Here is a 20,251-nt window from a genome sequence, read left to right as displayed (position 1 = left end):
CTCATGGGTCTTTTTTTGCTTGCCCTCCACACCTTTGCCCATCCCTTCATTTTTTTCAACCTTCAGTTAAAAAGGACGAATGGGATGTGGTGCAAATTTTGGTTTCGCCCACGGCACTCTCTCACCAAATGCAGCCCTGGTCACACAATCTTAACCTGCATACCATGCCAGCTAGACAAGACAACCATGTGCTACCAGTAGGTGCAGTAGACTACCGGTTACTGTAAAGGTATCTCCTCTGCTTTCATACCCACTCCCCACACTCCCTTCTGTATTGCGGCCCTGAAGCCGCTGACTTGCGGCTTATGGCTGCAAACAAGTCAGCCGTAAATACAGCGAGTGCAATTAGAATGGATCCCAATCCTTAGCATAACCTTCCTTGGGGGATTTTCAGGGCCGCTTTGGGTTTGATGGATGATAATGCATTCTTCCATCAATACACATCAGGAAGAGCATCCATTAGTGGCCAGCTCCACTTTAGAAGAGGGTGCTGGGTGAAACGTCAAAGATATTCAAGGGGAATAAATCTCTGTATTATCATTCAACCGCGCAAGCATAGGCCATCCCAGGTTTAAATATGGGCAAACACTTAATAGCTCCCGCAGGAACCTCATTACTTTGGTTTGGCCCTATTTCAAAAGGAAATATTTCATATTAACCACCCAGGTACAGAAGGCTGTGGTAAGGCGACATTGGCTGTGATTATTTAGCAGATAATAATTTCACAGAACTTTAATTTCCAAGCAAGGAGCTTTTCTTTCGTGGGTGGGGTGGGCTGATTCATTATGAGTGGAATGCTTCAAGTGAACAAAAATTTCATTAAAGAGAGTACTGTGTTTGACAGGACATCGGCAGCAATCCAATGAACTGCCTGATGTATTAGGTGCAGAGGAAAGGCGTAAAGATTTCAGGCAGCCAATCCTTTGCTGAGACACGTCTTGTCCTAGGTCAGGGGTGTTCACAGCCAAAGTGCATGAGCCCGATTACGTATCACGCAAACTGCCCTCACTCTGCTTTTGTTGTGTGCGCTGAGCACAGACCAATTCCAAAATACCTGACTATGAAAAAAAACACAGTATCCCCCACCGCAGGCATGACCACACTAAGCTGGGGGAGGTACTCCAAAGACAGACAGAAAAGATGTTCCAAAACGCCGGTTCACCTTTCACTTTTCAGATGACACACTTGGACTGAGCCTCCCAACAGTCCTTTTACCCCTAAACCTCCATTAGTCTCATCAGGAGTAATATGCGTAATAAATATGCAATTATCAACATAGCACGCACACAGGAGAAAGGGCGGGGCTTCATTTGCACTGAAATTTACCCCATGAAAAAGGTAAATGCCCCTTTGAGAGTTGTGTTCCACAAAATGCTTCACAGATGTCCGTGGCTCCTTCTGTAATACAGCATTGCCCCGGGGTACAAAAACAGGCTCAAATGTGTGGTATCATCTTAATTTAGAGTAGTTTGGTGTTCCAATGACAGGGAAGGGAGAATGTAGAATGGTGGCATGTTCCAGATTCTGGAAGTTCTGCTGAAGTTTGAGGACAGTTGGAAGATACTGGGAAGCTAGATTGAAGGATGAGATGTTCTCCAATAAAGAACCTGTTCAACTTTATTGAATTCTGTATCTTTATTGCAATGGCCACAACTGGAGACTACAGACGAACATCACAACAGTGCCATCTCGTTTTATTCTACCGTTGCCCAGGATCGACCTGATCTCTTCGCATACTCCGTTATCAACGTGAGCATTTCCACATTTTCAGCATCAGAACGATAATACAAGTAATACGACGATACAAGTAAGCGACTATACAAATTTGAATTTACATGTACAGTCTCGCATAGGATTTAGAAGCTATTTTTCATATACGGTGTTATTTAAGTCTTAACATATACTGTCCTCGCAACTGCATTCTGATCGTCTCTGCAACTCAGCAGGTTGCCCAGTAGCTGCGTCACTCCACCTTAGCGTGCAGCAACGTCTCCACTGCCCAGCAACTGCAACACAAGCCCGACCAGACATAAAAACAAGATTTTGCCCAGAAACTGCAACGTCACTCCGCCTTAGCATGCAACACATGCCCAACTGGCTTGGTTTTGCTGCACATTCACCGTCTTGTTTCGGCTATAAGCACGCTTGTGTTCCACGGCGATAAAGATGCCTTCGGAACAGACCAACTACATAGCAATAAACACGCCCATGTTTGACTTTAAATTTTCCGTCAGTGTTTATGCCTACTTTCCATGGCAATAACCACGCCTTCACAACGGACCAACTGCACGGTGATAAACACGCCTGTGTTTATCTTCCAATTTCCTCACGTCTAGTTACTGTCTTCTCATTCATTTTCTTGACTTGGTGAGTTCTACTTTTGTGTTATTTAATTCCCAGCCAAACGAATTTTTGAACAACATTCTCATAACAAATTATGCAAAATGTTACTCCTCCTCCTTTTATCCTTACCACTCCGGATGATTCTCCTATTAGATGGGTGAAAAGGAAAAATAAATATTTACATTACGCAAGAGTTTGTGGAACAAATCTTTCTGGTGAAAAGAAAACTTCACTACTGTTACATTGTCAGGGGAGTGAGGGTTAGGAAGTTTTTGAAAATCTTCCAGATGTGGGAGATGACGCAATTGATCTAAATGAATTTGACATGTGTTTACAAAAATTTAATTTGCACTATCTTCCAAAGGTCAGCACCATACTTGAGCGACATCATTTTGGAACGAGGGAACACAAATCTGAAGAGAGTGTCAAAGAATAAGATACATGTTGGAGGAAGTTAGCTTCATCTTGTAATTTTGGTACTGCCTTGGAAGAGCGGATTATGGATTAGTTCATGTTAAAGCATCGAAGTGACAAAATTAGGCATGAGCTGAGGACCAAAGATGATCCACCTTTACATGAAGTCATTTACATTGTGAAAAGGGTAAAACACACCCTAGCAAGTGTAGAAGGATTGGAGAAAAATAAAAGTGCCACTGTCAATAACGTAGGTGTGAAGGTTGATGAAAATAAAAGCAAAGAAATTGATAAGAATAAGAACACCCAAAACCAACCTATTAAGGTAAGCAGTGGTATGAGTTACTGGTGTGGAAATGCAGGGCATTTTGCGTCATTCAAAAACTGTCCTGCATTGAATGTGACATGTAAAGCCTGCAAGAAGAAGGGGCACTTTGCTAGATGTTGCATTCATTTAAAAGGATCACACAAACACACACACTTACCTTCAGCCCCGTAGGTCCCAGGAGAGTTGGGACTGCTGCCTTCCCTCACTGGTTGACCTTATATATTTAACATGTGGAGATGCCCATCCCTTACCAAGATTTACAAAAAACATGAGAAAACAAAAAACAAGCATTGCAAAGCCAACAGGCAGGGTGCTCAAAACAGACCTATTGGTTTCGCCAATGCTTTTTTTTTTTTTTTTTTTAACAACTTTCCCTATCCATGGCACTAACAGCGTACTATTCAACTTGTGGAAGCAGTCTGTAAGGTATATTACAAATGTGAATATTCTTGAAAGTGGACTAAACAGTCGACCTTACTCCACTTACAGCAGAATATGTTTCATCTGTTACTGCAGAAGATGGTGTCTTTGATGTGAAACAACCAAGAAACCAGCACAGGACACGGCAAATAGACAGACTTGAGTGTTTGGTCTCCCACAGAGCCTAACCTGTTCATGAGAACAACAACCTCGCAAGAAACACATTGTGGAAGGATAAAAAGCTGCAGCCCTGAGCAGGAACAAAGCCAGGGGAACCTAACCCGAGATGCTATCGTACGAGTGTGACCTACATTTGAGGGCATCCCTTTTATCGGCACTGCTAGCCAGTTAAATAGGTAGTGCAACTACAGAAACTCAAACAATGGGGCTAATACATCCCTCGTGTTTCTTCTGAATCAAACACTGTCCTCCCTCCATCAAAAGATTGTTAACAAATGTCTCTATTCATGAACATGTTCAGTGTTGTAAGCAACCACTGGCTCCACCTCTCAATTTCTATGTAAGTGCTTTGCTGGGTAAGTATTCTCCGCCTTATTGAACTAGCGTTTCGGCAGCCAGGGATGATTTGTTCTATTTGCAATTTTGGGTGTTTAACCAGTGCTTTGGGTGCTTGGTGACGCATTAAGTGCAGTTGTATTTTGGATGAGCATTTACAAAGAAGTGTGTGAAAAGTGATGGGAATTAATACTATAACTATTAATATCATGGTGTTTAAGTCAAGCCTGCCAACTCACATGTTGCCACTGTGTGTCACATGATAGCGTCTCAAGAAGCCGATATAACACTGTGGCAGGGAAAATGAGCTGATGGAAACCACTGCAAGGAGTGGATTTCCAGCTCGACTTTCAAGGCTTTGAACAGCCACGTCCATCAAGCATTAAGTGACGTGAAAACACCCCAGGACATTGGTACCAGCTTCAGCAAGCTTTTTTTTTGGAGGCGGGGTAGTTGGATTTTAAAGTGCCTCTTTAGCACAAGGCCCCACCCCCTTCAAGGTCCTGCTCCCTCTACACACTGTAATATTTGTTTTTGTTGCCATGTCTTTTAGGTGTCACAGAAACCTTACTAGGGAATTCCTTCTGTATCTGCTCCTCTTTCTGTTTCTTTGATTGAGCGCTCCTGGTACAAGCTAGATAACCTACTGTTCCTTTGACGCTGGGTGTGTTGTCTCATATCATGTTTGGGCTACATTTTAATTTTTGTTTGCTCACAGTTGAAACCGTGCCAATGCTTTTATTTTTGCACTAGTGTTTCCACTTTTGTTGCTGATGGTATGTGGCGGCATTTCGTATTTCATACAGTGGATTCATTTAAGTTACCAATGGTTGGTGGGTGCCTAGCATGATGGTGATTATATTTCTGTTTCCAAGGCTGGTGGGTACATGCCATGCTAGGACTTCCATTTGGGTTGTTAGCGGTTTGAAAGAACATACTAAGCTAGTGTTTCCATTTCTGTTGCCGGTGGTTTGTGGAACTACATCACACCAATGATTTTGTTTCTGTTGATAAGTGTCTGGGTCATACCAAGCTTGCTTTTACATTTCTGTCATTGAGCAGTGGAGTAACGAAACTTGGGGGGGGGGGGGGGGGGGGTGGGCTCCCCTGCACAGTCCATGGAGGGGGCCCCCTCTCTGGACTCACTCAGAGCTGTCAGGCCAGTGTACTGCATTGAGGGGGCTCTCTGAAGCTCAGGTCCCCTCCCCAGCAACGCGGGGGCTGCGGAGGCCTTTGTTACACCACTGCCGCGGAGGGTTCATGGAAGTATACGATGCTAGTGTTTCCTTCTCTGTTCCCGATGGTTTGCAGGACTATATTACACTAGTGTCTCTGTTTCTGGGGATGATAGTTTGAGGAAGCATACCTTGCTAGTGCTCCAATTTTTGCTGCCCACAGTTTGTGGGAGTATACCACGATAATGATTATTTCTGTCGCCGATAGTTTATTGGTGCATAGCAAGCTGGTGCCTCCATTTTAGTCACTGATGACTAATAGGCAGTTTTTGTTGACTTGGGTGATTGGTGAATCCTGGGTGGTAAGTGCTAGAGATCCAGCTCCCAGAGAGAAACAAGGCCCTTGCTTCAGTATGCCTTGTTCATAGAGCAGCAGTCTCTGATTTTAACTGAGGAATAAATTGTAAATCCTTGTAAAGAAGAATTACTGACCGTGAGGTTTGGCAGTTTTATAGGTTTCACATACAGACAGCCATTAAATGCCTGCTTTCTAAATACCTCCTGTAGACCATATGAGAACAAAGTGGCTTGCTTAGCGTTAGTTCACTGCTTACCATTGGTTGTTTTTCTTGTCACTCGTTTACTTGCTTCTTATTCGATTGCTTTGCTTTCTCTTCTTGCGTTTGCCCATCTCCTAGAGAACAGCGTCTTCACTATCCTTTTGGCTGGATGATTTACAACCGTCCACTTCTCACAGTTAGGCAATTTTGTTTATTTTTCTTTCTTCCATTCATGAGAGTACATGTCTCTTCTTGCTCGCTCCCTCATGTGCTTCTGTTTTTTCCTCAAATTCCATTCCACACATGCTCCATGTTTCTCCCTCTACTCAACCAGCAGCTTGTTAATTACTTACCCGACCTCTCCTTGCCTTTTTTCCCCCCTTTTTTCATTTCATTGTCCCCCCCACCTCAAATGCTTCTTTCGCTCCTTTGTCTCCTTCCCGCCTCCTTATTGCTTTCCTCATCCCATGTGGACTTTTCCTCGAAGAACTCCTCCATTGCTCCGCGCCTCCACTCCTCCTATCGTGTCCTCAATAAAAAAACTTTCAAAATGGTCTGGAGAGCCCAACAGCAGCCCTTTGCTTTTGACATCTCTTTTATTTCACATGTGCTTTGTTCATTCTAAATTATTGTTTTTCAATTGCCATTCCCATCTTGTGTATGAATGCATGGTGGCACACATACATCATCACAATTGCTCAACACTGTCATGACGCATACATGTGGGTGCATCTTGACGCATACCAACATACAGGTTATGTTTTTTTCTATTCCCTTTGTTTTTTCCCTAGCTGCAACATCGGCAGAAAGCATTCCTTTTTGCTACTGTTGAAGAGAATCCTCAAAAAAACATTGGCAAAGCAAACATATCGAAAAGGCAAGACCCATTAGCTTTGCAAATGCTAGTTTCGCTTTATGCTCTCTAATCACCATAGGGGAGGAAGGTACCACTGCATTTACACTCTACCACATCATAATGATGACATGGTATAGTAGGAGCAAGGTGTCAAAATGTACATGACAGAGGAGTTTTAGCAGACCCGCGGAGTCACGCTGCCTTCACAACAAGCACTGAGAAACAGGAAAAACTTCCTTGCACTGTTTTTTTATCTGAACCCAATGAAAAGAACTTGCTGAGCGTTTGTTATTAGCATTTTCCTTTCAGTGCACTAAAAGGAATTCAATGCGAATCTAAAAGAATTCTAATTCCGAGTTTAATGGCTTGAACCTAACTTCTTGATCAGAAAATGAAGTCTAACCAATGTAGGCATTTTAAGCACCTGTACCCTTTGTCTATAACTGAATAGCTCAACGAAAATGTTTTTTTCTTCTGCGCGTGCTGTATTAATGACAATACTGACTCACTGAATTTCAGTGGTATCTTTATGTTCAGTATTTTCGGGAAGCAGGAGTAAAGGTTACCTGCAGTAAGGACAGTGCAGGTTATTATTACCTCTAAATACCTGCAGTAGCATTAGCTTTCACAGAAATTACAGTACGCCAGCTGCAGTTTTTATTAATGATGGATGCAGTCAAGACATGTAGGTTTTGGGCAGTCAGGTATGTGTCCAGCTGCAGAAACGATGCACAGCCTGCCAGTAGGCAGATTGGACGCTGCCAATGGGAATTTTCTTTACAGAAGTTCATTATAGGTCCAAAACCCATATACTACTTCCTAAAGTTAGGCGAGAGTATTTATAAATGATCAAGTAGAATTGGCACCAAGTGGGCTCAGCAAGGGAGACTAGGAAACAAGCCCCACCTTCCAAAGCAGTATCTTGATATGAACACAAAGGAAGATGGTTACAGCTCTGGAAGCAGCTCCAGAAAGAGCTACGGCCATGAATCAGGAGTTAGAGGCACGGGATCCTAATGAAGATAGCTTCATTTAGGGCTTTAAGTGGTGTGAATAACCTAGGGGGTCTCTTGAAGGGGCGTGGCCTATGCAATTAAGGGTGTGACTTAAAAACACCTAAACTAAAAATCTCTGTCTAGCATAGGTTGCCGCCCCATTGGCATTTTGCTGCTTCTTTCTTTTAGTGCAAAACTGATATATGAGTGGTGTAGAGTAGGGAACAATACAGAGATATTCACCCTACCAGTGAAAACATTAATTGATCACTGGGGATTTTTTTTATTTTTAGCACTCACACTTGGTGTGCACAAATTGATATTTATCTCACTTTATCTCATTCCTCCTCCTACAAAAACATATGTTATATAGTGTTGACACAATGAACATCACTAGAACATATATATACACATTAAAACACATCAGAGACATATACAACACAATTTCCAAACAAAAGGCACTGAGTGCATAGGCACTCGAAACTTCCAACATAATTCGGAGAGATGGGCTGCCAAACAATTTTTCGAGAGCAGTCCTCTATTTGAGGTAGTGATCATTTTATACCATCACTAGTAGCAAATTGTTCATACTAAATAGGTGTGGTATAATATTCTGTGTAATTCCTTTCAGTTCATAATGTTGTAACACTCCTTGAGTTGTTGGTCAACGCGTACCGGCCCTTCATCTATGGGCCTCATCAGGACATAGGCAGTGGTACCTACATAAAGAATATCAGATATGATCCTTATTCTTATAGCGGTGCCTATATTATCAATAATGCCACCAGGGTCATTTAACACCCTGTTCACCTGCAAATCTATTCTTCACCTTGTGGATAATACCATTTTATTTATTTGTTTAAATTAAAAATACTATGGTGCTTATAAAAAACATTAACTTACAAACATACATATTGTGCAATACAAGGATGAGAGTAATGTGGTGAGGTCAACACTCATATGCATGCATCTTAAAAAAATGTGTGGTGAGGTAAACACTACCTTCCCAATAATACTAAATAAAAAACCGGTTAGTTCGAATAACTCACCAAAAGTGAAGCATTGGACCTGTAAAGAAGTACAGATTAAACACCAATAGAATGATACCGATGCAACCACACTGACCTTTACCTCTGTCACAGAAGTTAATCTGACCATTAATATGAACGAGACCATTCAAAAATGCTTTCTGAACTGATATCACTGCGAAGCCAGAACGGCATAATTATGGCTCATGTCACGGCGTGTGCTCCAAAGGCATTTTAAGGGAACCTGGTTATGCACATTAAAATAGACCAAATTATCCCATTTATGATTTTTAGTTATTTTTAATTATGCCTTTGGCTGTAATGGATTCTTAAATGTATCGGAACAAACACAGCCGTCGTACTCTAGTCTGGCGTGGTATCGAGAGGCAGCTACTCATAGAGGCTAAAGGACTATGTTTGCGTGTATGCGGCGGCCATCATTAAATGCTCAACAGATATTCAGGCACGCTCGCATGTATGCAGAGGCCCCATTTAAAAGCTCAATGGATTTCTGGGATGCTTGCCTAACGGAAGAAAAACTTCTGTAAAGCGTAAATCTGTAACCCATTTGGGCGGCCATATTGTTTATTTCTGTTAGTGCATCCAGATATTGCAATACAATAAGTAACATAACATTACCCCTACAACAAGCCAGGACTATTGGCTTTGTCAATGGTTGTTAGTTGCATACGATAAACAAGTACAACAATGGGTTTGTTGTATATAATATTGAAAATGTTTCAGTTCTGAAATGATGTCACTATGAAATTGTTGTATCGGGTCTCTTTGAATGTACATCAAAGGCCGGTGAAGGGTGCTACTGCTACCGAATTTTATTTTCACACTCCGGTGAGGGCAAAAATGGAGAGCCCGATAGGGACCCACCTCAGCAACCGCTTTTTAAAACTGCGGGCGCTAAACACCGGCAGGACCCGGCCCACTTAAAGCCCTGGCTTTGATGGTTTTACACTAGACCTCTGCCTGGCGTTGCGCAGCAATAACTTCCTGTTCCGCCGCTCATGTCTAAATATGCAGCTCAAACTCATCTCCCATATAATGAAAGCATGAATCTTCAAGACCGACTGTCAGATTAAAAAGGAGAGGTAAACACAGTTTATTTCCCCACTAAACCTGACCAAGACAAAGGATGGGTAATGGACGAGGGGAGAAATTTACGGCGAACATTTGTGAGAACATTCCGGCAATAGGTACTTGCGCACCGAGCGAATCAAGTTAACCTACTTAAATTAAGCAACCCATCATGGCATGCTGGCATGCACTTGTGTTTACACAAGAGTTATTCTCCCCAGTAAAATGAGCGCTCAGTCCTATGGCGCAATAAACAACAAAAGTCTATTTCTTCATTCCGAAGCCATGAGAGCTGCCAGGACGCTATTATGTAAATTTACGGGCTTTGCTAATTTACTTTAATCCAATTAAACTGCAAAGCATGACTTATACAAAACAGACAACGAACCTTTATGCTCTGAAAGCTGTGATTACAATAAATAGGGCCCCTCCGCAGAACCGAGAGAACGAGGAGGGAGTCGCGAAAGGTCAGCTAGAAACCTGCTGAAATCATTTCCCCTCCTTCGAGGGTCCCCACGCTAAAGGTCATGGCTTCGTCTGTCCTCTCGCGGGACAAGACCAAGCCACAGACCGAGGCGGGAGAATCCCCAACAAAGCAACAGAAAGCAAAAACATCAATAAGGTCTGTCGGCCAGGCAACACAATGATTAAATTAGCATTCCAAGTCTACTGAGCTCAGGTTGCACCACAGAAATTATTTCAGTTAAAGCAAAGAATCTGAAGCCGAGTTTCACCAGTTTTTGCATCACACAAAGAAAACGGGAATATTTCACACCTTTTGCATTCAGAGCGATTCACAAAATGGATTATCGCAGATTATTTCTCGGAGTTCCAGCTTAGATTTGAGACCAGGCTTTCAACCTTTGAGGGTGGGCACCTAACTGCATGTAATAATTGCCACAGTGCGTTAATCACAGACGCTCCTGTGTTCTATCTAATTGTGTGCAAAATTATTAAGTCTAGGGATTTATTTTCGCTTTTTTTTTTTTTTAAATGTGCAGGCTTTACAATCTGTACAGCGCACAAAGTTATTAAAACAAAAGACAGGGGGAGCTTCAGTGTTCCTTTGAAGCAGAGGGGCCAGTTCTCATTGTGGTGATGACCTGCAACCCGTGGAAACCAACTCCTGTATCTCCTCTGCGATATCCACAGCACCTTGCTTCGTCCATTTCCAGTGAAGACCCCCAACCCTCAGCCCAGGTTCTTTGCTGTTTGCACCCCCTCCCTCCCACCCCCCCGGGGACCATTCCCAGGCATTCAAATCCTCCCCCCTTCTCAGCTCTCACCAGACAGGTGAGGGATTGTGACTGATCCTAAAACATCCTGATCGCAATACTTAAAATCCCCTGCTTCCTCCTTCTTCTGCTGCACCAGGATATCAGCAGCTGAGAGGATGCCAGTGGGCGGGGACACTGCATTGGCAAAGTCAGAAAATGTTCTATTTCCCAGAGGGGATGATTTCAAAATTTTGGCATTTCCACAGAAGAAGGGTTTGCCTTTACCACCTTCTAGTCTCATCATTAACTCACAACTATAGAGCTAAAGACTATCTCTCCGATCATTATCGCACAGAGGTTTTACTTCCTTTCCAGACTTGGTTTTAGAGCTTTCAGAGATCCTAGCTGTCGCTCAAACTCTTTAGTGTTAGTTTAGCTGCCGTCTACCTTTGTATGTGGAGACCATTGAGGTCCTCATCTAGCAACTGGATGGGTAGTCATTGGTTGCAACGGAACTCTGACAAAACAGAGGTGGAAATGGTATGCAGCAGTGATGACATCTAGACTTAATCCTTCTATATGACCAACTGACTCCTCAATGTATAGAATGGTTCTCCTATTATTCTACCAGAACCTCAGAATCAAACAGGAGCCACCATATTCATCATGCTGAGATTACTGCAACTCAATTTATGTAAGGCCCCAAAAACAGCTAATCACATGGCAGAAGTTTCAGTGCTAAGCAGCTAGGCTCTGCCTACATCTACAAACATTTCTCAACATCAGCACTTAAAAACTTTATCGACTTTCAGTGGCAGAAAGGGTCAATTGCTAACATCTACTGCCTATAAATGTTTCTAGAGAAGGGGCCATTAGAACCTTCAAAAACTGACGCTATTCTCCAACCTCAGTTAAAAACTCAGATCCAATAAGGCATATCTGATCAGGCTTCCAAAACACAAGAGAAGAGAAAATGCTGAAAAACCATTAGGGTTCAGGAAACACACGTCTGAAATATGGTGCACTCTTGGTGAGAGTTTTAGCAAATTTTATTCCTGCAAAAAGATAGTGGAAATCAACTTTTTCAAGTAATCCTACAAACCATATTCTGGAGTAGCATGCTACTTGCTGAAAAGCGCTTCAACACCTCGTCAGGGACAGTAAGCACTATATAAATACAATTACAATGCAATATTCAAGCACCAAGAGCATTTCTATTCCCTCAAACAGGGACCATGTCAATTCTTCTACCATATATGGCACCAACTAGGTGCACCAATTAAACCAGATTGTTTTATCTATATCAAGACCCATTACAACAACTACATGATTATTTCAGCATATGTGGTGCTATGAAGGGGCTTTCTGTGCCAAGCTTAATGTGCTATAATCTCATTAAATAAATAAGTAATAAATAAACACCATACTGCAAAAGTTCTACTGGTGATCATCCCATTTGCTTCCCATAATGCAAAAAATAAAAATAAAGGAAAGGCCCAGCATCCATGAACACCATCCAGGGTGCTGAAATGATTGCCTCTTTTGAGGTGGATGTACACATGTGATCAGGCAAAATGCTGTCACTCACAATGCTAGACAGCGAATGGATGAAGTTGGCTTACCTGATGGTTCATGCTGTGTGATGTGATGGGAAGAGCAAAATATAAGTGACCCTTCAACAGTCCAATGGATGAAGAGGGCTGACTGAAAGCTCCTACATACATGTAAATGTGCAAGATTTTTGTATTTATTTTTTTATATAAAACATGAGATTGACAAAAAACCTTAAGCTTCTTTAGGCCACACCTTATTGCAACTCTTAAAGTGGGAGCTCTATTAGGAACAACAGCACCTGAAATAATAATGTGCTATGTGTCTTACTTACAGTTTAGATCTTCTCACCAAGTCTTCCTGAGAGTCTTTCAGAGTCAACAACCTATTGACTAACTTTCTAAAATATTCCCACCTCTATTACGTAAACGGTGGTACCATACACCTGGACATCGATTTGATGACCAGTGAATGGCAGCTGTTGTTTATTTTCTAAAAGCAGCAACTATCAGGTTTAGTGCTTCACCAGTGATAGAAACCTGCCAAGACAGCAGTAGTTCAGCTGTTTACTTCCACTCCGATAGACCTCATTGGCTCTATGGCACGCACAATGCGAATGCGTTCGGGCTGGTTCCACCACTCATGACTTCTAATTACTCCGAATGTTTCCATCAGGCCTCACGTCTACTCGCGATTGCTTCTGGCCACTAACTCACTCTCCAATTCGTATTTTCCTTGCTCTTTCTGAAACTTTGAATGTGGTCACAGTTCCCGCTACTATTCCTCCAATCCACTCCTGCATTTCTCTGGTGTTAACACCTTTGAATCACTCTTGTCTGTCAACAGCATTTTTTTCTCAACTTCTCATACATGTTTATCTGGCTCCAAAGATAAACAGGTCAAGATTTTGCTTAAATCTGTATCCAGCTGTCTCGCACAGCCATTTGTTCAAATGCTTGCAAGTGTCTTTCACAGCCATCAATAAACTCACATTCTCAAACTTCACTCTTCCTTAGTTTATCTTTTGATCCTAAGTTTAGGATCAGTAAAACACCAATCAACTATAGCAACTGACAGCAGCATACTATAGAGGTCAAAGTCTCTCTCACTCCTTGTTTGCCTCATCTTCTCCCAAACTAACATCATCTGATTCATACTCTGCTTTGTTCTTCTATTGTCTTACCTGCCGTCCTTCAATATTTTCTCCTACTGGAAAAGAGGGAAATCGTATTAATAAAAATACGCAATTAACCCACAGCTCCTTTCTCAGAGTGTGGAAGGGCATGGACCTTAACTGATTTGTCTGCCTTAATTTTATCAACTCCCGACACATTTGTAGTGTGAAGCCTCTGGAATCATTCTTCACAGTCTTAACTGTTCTTCTTTTAGTTTTCCTTTACCTACTTTTCTTCTGATCCCTCCAGTTTTTCAGACAAGTATCTTTGTACTAAACATAAAACTAAGACTTTTTTTGTATCCTTTTTTTTGCCTATTTATCGTTTTTCGAGTTCCACAGTTTGCTTCCTCTCGTGATCAGACATCTGTTTAAGAATGCCCGTGTGTGCCTACTGTTGATCACCCTATGGCACAGATACTGCACAGGTATGGCACAGGATATGGCACTCTATGGCACAGGTATTATGTATCCATGGCTAATCGGGGTTATGAAGTACCTCTGCTGTACCTATTTCAATGAGAATAACTTAAATTCAACAATGTAACCTTCAATGTTGGTCCATTCTTTTGTAAACTTGCTATATGGAATTAAAAAAATGAAAATCACAAAGGAAATAATTAAACAAAATGAAACTGCATTTAGCCGACCCAGTTCATTTCTATCCACAGACGGTCTCCTAATTTACCACTCTTTCACCCTCCGGTTCGGCGATGGCATATTTAAAGATGGCAATAAATTCACCGTTCTTACAATAATTTATATTATTTATTCAATAACATCACACACTTTTACACCAGTTTTCTCAGACGGCAATAACCAGGAATCTGGACTAATGTGCTGTGGAATGGTGCGAAATAATGATAAGAATGCAACATAAATAATGTAGCTTCATAGAGGAAAACGGTCAGATTTTTTGATAAACAAGAAGTACCTCATTTGTCAAACGCAGAAAGTGACCAAGGATTAGAAAAGCCAATAGGTCTCGTTTTTTTAACGTGTTGGATTTGGCAATGTTTAATGTCGATGTTGTGTAGCATGTAGCATTGGCAAAAAGAAATGCACTGCGCAAAGAAAAAATAATGAAAAGTGAGTGTTCACATATACGTGCTCAGCGTTTTGACACGTGAATGAGCATGCCACGCATGCACGGACACGCGGCAAGAGATGGCAGCCACTTTTGTTTTTTTAAACCGTGGACGCTACTTGAAATGGTATATAAAAAAGTAAACACAGAAAAAATAACAGCCCAGCAGGGGCGGATGGTAGAGCTATAGAGGAGCTAGTCGGGAGAAGGCGGGCGAGAAATCAACATGAGAGGAACAGGGAGAGAGTGGGGCAAAATGGAGGGGCTTGAGGCAAAGGTGAATAAAAAAAGGTAACAACCGGCGAAAACAAAAGATGGGGTCTCAGAAGCAATGGACAGGCGGGGGAGGAGGGAGCTGCCTGGGGTGAGAGAGGGAACGGACACTGCGGTGGGGGAGATGCAGCACACGATGGGGAGAGCAAGAAAACACATGCACTCATATTGCGTGTTGAAGGAAAAAAAAAACATTAGCACTGCAGTCCGATTTGGAATGTTACACGTCATCCAATCAAGAGTATGGGAAAGAAGCTATGCTCCGGGGGCCCACAAACACAAAACAACCAATGACAAAGCCAATAGGTCTCACTTGTGCAAGGGCTATTGATATTGGCACAGTGATTTAGCCATACTGTACACAGGCGTGAATGCTATTCAGCATGGCTAAACATTAGTGGTGTAGAGTGTGGTAGAGTGGAGTGAGGTAGACTGGGTTAGAGTGAAATGGTGTAGACTGGGAAAGAGTGGAGTGGGGTAGATTGGCGTAGAGTGGAGGTAGAAATGGAGTGTGGTGCAGTGGGGTACATTAGAGTGGGGTGGGATGGGGTGGATTGGAGTGGGGTAGTTGGGTAGATAAGCCTGGTAGATTGAAGTGGGGTAGACTGAACTGGGGGAAAGTGGGGTAGATAGGAGTGGAATAGACTGGGATAGATTAGAGTGGAGTAGATAGGAGTAGAGTAGAGCAGGGTATATTCGGGTAGAGTGGAGTGGGATATATTGGGGTAGATTGGAATTGTATGTATTGGAGTAAACTGGAGTGGAGTGAGGTAGACTGAGGAAGAGTGGTGTGGGTGGATTGTGGTAGATTTGGAGTGGAGTGGGATAGAATGGAGTGCAGTTGGGTAGATTGGAGTGGGCTGCATTGGGTGGATTATAGTAGAGTAGATTTGAATGAAATGGGGTATATTGGGGTGGTTTGAAGTGGGATATACTGCAGTGAAGTGGGGTAGATTGGAGTGGTGTGCCGTAGATTGCAATGGGTTGGGGTGGACTGGAGTTGACTGGGGTAGAGTGAGGTAGACTTGGTTAGACTGGGGTATAGTAAGGTTGACTGGAGTGGGGTAGATTGGAGTGGGGGAGATTGAACTGGAGTAGACTGGGGTGAAGTGGGGTGGACTGGATTGAGGTAGATTGTAATGAGGTAGTTCAGGGTAGAGTTAAGTGGGATATATTGCAGTGGGGTAGATTGGGGGAAGAGTGGAGTGCAGTGGATTGGGGTAGACTGGAGTGAGTGGGGTAGATATGAGTAGAAAGGCGTAGACTGGAGTAGAGTGGGGAGATTAGGATGGGGTAGAGTGGGGTGGATTCTAGTGGGATAAACTGGGTTGATTATGGTAGGGTAGATTGGAGTGACGTGGGGTAGATTGGAGTGGAGTATATTGGAGTGAAATAGGATAGGGGTAGATTGGAGTGCAGTTGGATAGAGCGGTGTGAGGTAGATTGGGTTAGTATGGAGTAGATTGAGTGGAGTAGATTGGGGTAGATTAAAGTGGGGTAGATTTGATTGGGGCAGACTAGATGGGGTAGTCTGGAGTATGGTAATTTCAGGTAGAGTAGGGTCGATTTGAGTGGGATGGAATGGAATGAGGTGGGGTGGATTGGGGTGGAGTGGGTTAGATTGGATTTAAGTAGATTTGGGTGTCATGTGGTAGAGTGAAATGGAGTGGGGTAGATTGAGTGGATTGGAATGGAGAGTAGTAGATTGCAGTAGAGTGCATTGGGGTAGATTGAGTGGACTGGAGTGGGGTACATTGGGGTGGAGTGAAGTTGAATAGATTGGAGTGGAGTTGAGATGAGATTGGAGTGGAGTGAAATAGATGGGAAGAGTGGAGTGGGGGTAGGTCGGAGTGGGGAGTAGTGAGGTAGATTGGGTGGATAAGAATAAGGTAGATTCCACCGGAGTGGGGTATATTGTAGTGAGGAAGATTGGAGTGGGGTAGTGTGAAGTGGGGTAAATTGGAATTAGGTAGGTTGGAGTATAGCGGGTGTAGTGGGGTAAGGTTGAAAGGGGTACAGTGGAGTGGGGTACGGTGGAGTACATTGCATTGGAGTGGACTGGGGTGGATTGGGGTACAGTGGGATAGACTGGGTTAGAGTAGGGTATACTGGAGTAGATAGGGGTAGGTTAGAGTGGGGTAAATTGTGTGGAGTGTAGGGGCATAGAGTGGAGTGGTGGTCGTGACATGAGTGAGTGGTGTAGATTGGGAGGAGTTGACTGGTGTGCCATGTCGTAGGATGTCTTAGAGTGGAGCGGCATAGAAAGGAGTGGCATGTGGTAGAGTGGAGTGTGATAGAATAGAGTAGTTTGGCATAGAGTGGAATGGCGAAATGTGGAGTTTGCATGGTGTGGTAGAGCACTGACCTTACAGATAAGTCATTTTCAATTAAAATAACCATTCCATTTGCACAGATATATGGTTTTCCTGCACACAAAAAAATAACGTTTGCAAATGTCATTATCTAGTGTATCAATGTGTTTTGATTATGTTCAAATATTTGTTTCAAAACACACTTCAGAATACAAAAAAAATGCTTTGTTTGTAATAATTCTGATATATTCTGAAACATCATAATAGCTCATTTTTTTAGTGCTGGGAACAAAAACATCCTACACCCTCTCCTCTAACATGGATACTCATCATGATTGTCACATAAATTCTCTCACTTTGAAGTTAGAGATAGAAAAATAATAAACACCAAGCTACCCCAGAAGAGACAGCTTGACATCTGACCTCAGTTTTTGAATGCACAGCAAATGTGATAAAATATGAGCAGGATTTAAAGGCTTGTTTAAAAGAAGAGTGTTTGTGGAAGAATACATAACCAGGGTTCAGGCAACTAGATGGACAAACTCAAGCTGGACAGCCTAAAGCAAATAAAGCCAGCAAAAAGAAAGCTAGAAAAGGTGAGTTACAAACCATAGGCCAATGGTAAGCAATGGGTGGAAAGCATTCCTAGGTCAGTTTTCTGAATGACACCAATATGTCTTTAGAAAACCAGACAGTTGTGGTCTCTGGTAGGCTTCGGTCTAAAGAGGAAGGAAAGCCACTTATTAAGAAGTAGACGAATGAGATTCAAGAAAGTCAACCAGTGCTAAACAACGAATAGACCAAAAACCCACCGTAGGTTTTTGTAAGTTCAGCAATAGGTCTTTTGACAACAGCCTACCAAATGCTGTTTGTAAGCAAAACTTAAAAATCCGGCACAAGCTTTTTTTGCACCCGATTTTACACTTTTCAACCTATTACGGGATAAATGGTAAATAGGGCTCACTATCGAGTTGTGCACAAACACATCTTTGTGGTAGGAGAGACATAATTTGCATAACTGGGCACAAAAGGCGTTTGCACATTATTCCACAATTATTGCCATAAAGGTTGTAAACGAAAGACTTACACAAAAGATAACATGGAAAAACGGTGTATTTGAGCCAGTGGAAACTCCAAAGGAAGCCGAAAGCAAAGGAGTTGGTTGGGAGTAATTTCGAGTAAAACAGGAGAATGAGGGTGCATGGGCTATGAAGACTGCTTAAAGATGAAAACAGTTGGGACGCACATTTGTGACCATGGGGAATTGTAAACATCTGGCCTCTCCGAGGTTGGAACAGAGTAAAAGAACAACGTGAACTGTGACGGAAGAGCAAGAAGCCAAGTATTCAGATGGGAGGAAAGCTAACACAGGAAACCGTGAATACCAACCATGCTGGACTACCATGACAAACATTGTTCTCACCTTCAAAATTAATGGTGGGGTGTTCTCTGCGGAAACACTGCTGCTCTTGATCTCTGTCAGGAGCACCGGGCACATTCTGGGATACTGAGAGGTGGAATCCCAGAACCAGGAGTCTGGATAAACACCTGGATATGGCCTTCAGCCTTGAAATGGCCATAGCTCAGGGCTCGGCTGCGGTTCTAGCTTCCACGCTAGTGCGCCCGGCTAGAGTTCCTGCAACGAAGAGAGCACCGGTTTTGAGAATACGCCAATCCATGCAATCTGTTAAATACTCTTTTCTTTCTGTGACAGTTCATATTTTTTAGAAATATAACAATAAGAAAATTATGCACTAGTTCAGACATTTCTATTTCACGCCCTTTTGCTAAAATCTTTACCAATAAGCTATCTATTTTGTGGGGAAACTGGGAGATAAAACAACAGTTCGTGTGCAATGTAAGGTTAACGGGACCTAGAAAATCAGGCACATTAGGATGATAATATAACCTTAGCAGGACAGTATAAACGCTTGATTTAAAGTTGGAATTGTTCTGGGGGTAGGCAGCTTTACTGCCAGTAAGGCACAGGCCATCCTTCTATCAGCAAGGCAAAGCCAAGACAATGTTGCTGCTCTTCAAATCTGTGAAACAAGTAAATAGTTTACTTCAGCTGTAGTGTAAAAAGGGAGCTCAACAGCACGTTCCCACTGAAGGGGCACTCACTGACTGACTGCGAGAGTGAATATTTATTGGGAAAGAAAACAATCACGTACTGGTAACATTTTCATCGGCGTTGTTGGAACTTAACAGGCACTTCAATCATCGTCAATAGTACAACAAAACACATTTTGCTCCCTCTCTTATGCCTTCTGTAAATCAGGAGATGCTACTGCCTTGGTGGCGTGTCTGCTGCGCCCTTGCAGTAGATCAGTCGTCTTTCCCAGTGGACTTCAAATCCACAGAGTGCTCTTCCTTCAAGAAGGCCACGCAGTCCACAAGTTTGGACCTAAAGATTGCACAGCTGGCCCAGGAAGGGCTACTTCACTGATGTCAAGATATGTCATGGCACTGTCTAATGGACTAATCAGGAAACAAGGGGCGAAGCTCTGTGGATTTAAAAGTCTTACCAAGAAAATGGTGAAGTTGAAAGACCACTTTAGCATTCAATCAACTTCATTCTAAACTGTATTTATTGGAGCCTTTTATAGATCTATGTGGTAGCCCTGCAGGTAGGCTGCCACAAAAGTCAAAATGTCAACACTGAAGCATGTGCAAAACACTTTAAGACCAAAGCGATGGTTGCCTATAAAAACATTTGAAAGAAAAAAAAAAGGACCAATTATTCAAGACCACAAGCTGATACAAAAAGCCACAGTCACAGGATATCCTGGCAACCTTAAAAGCCCACCGTGGCAAAGGCTGAGGAATGGCCTATGAGATCTAAATGCAAAGAGTATCTTTTCTCCACAGAGGAGCTCGAAGACTCACCCTTCATGCTTCAGCTACATTTTT

The 20,251-nt window shown here is 42.6% G+C and overlaps 1 protein-coding gene across 3 annotated transcripts in view; it reads right to left on the bottom strand.

Moving 5' to 3' along the window:
* SEMA5B (semaphorin 5B) overlaps nt 1–20,251 on the bottom strand; it is a 715,815-nt gene that overhangs the window by 392,318 nt on the left and 303,246 nt on the right. For all 3 annotated transcript variants that reach the window (XM_069224666.1, XM_069224667.1, XM_069224668.1), the window contains one exon: nt 18,762–18,974. In XM_069224666.1, coding sequence (XP_069080767.1) covers nt 18,762–18,918 — 157 coding nt within the window. In that variant the 5' untranslated portion in view covers nt 18,919–18,974. The remainder of the gene's footprint in view (nt 1–18,761; nt 18,975–20,251) is intronic.

The sequence above is a fragment of the Pleurodeles waltl genome, chromosome 3_1 (assembly GCF_031143425.1).
Source record: "Pleurodeles waltl isolate 20211129_DDA chromosome 3_1, aPleWal1.hap1.20221129, whole genome shotgun sequence".
Classification (NCBI taxonomy): domain Eukaryota; kingdom Metazoa; phylum Chordata; class Amphibia; order Caudata; family Salamandridae; genus Pleurodeles; species Pleurodeles waltl.
This window is presented reverse-complemented; position numbering and strand designations above follow the sequence as displayed.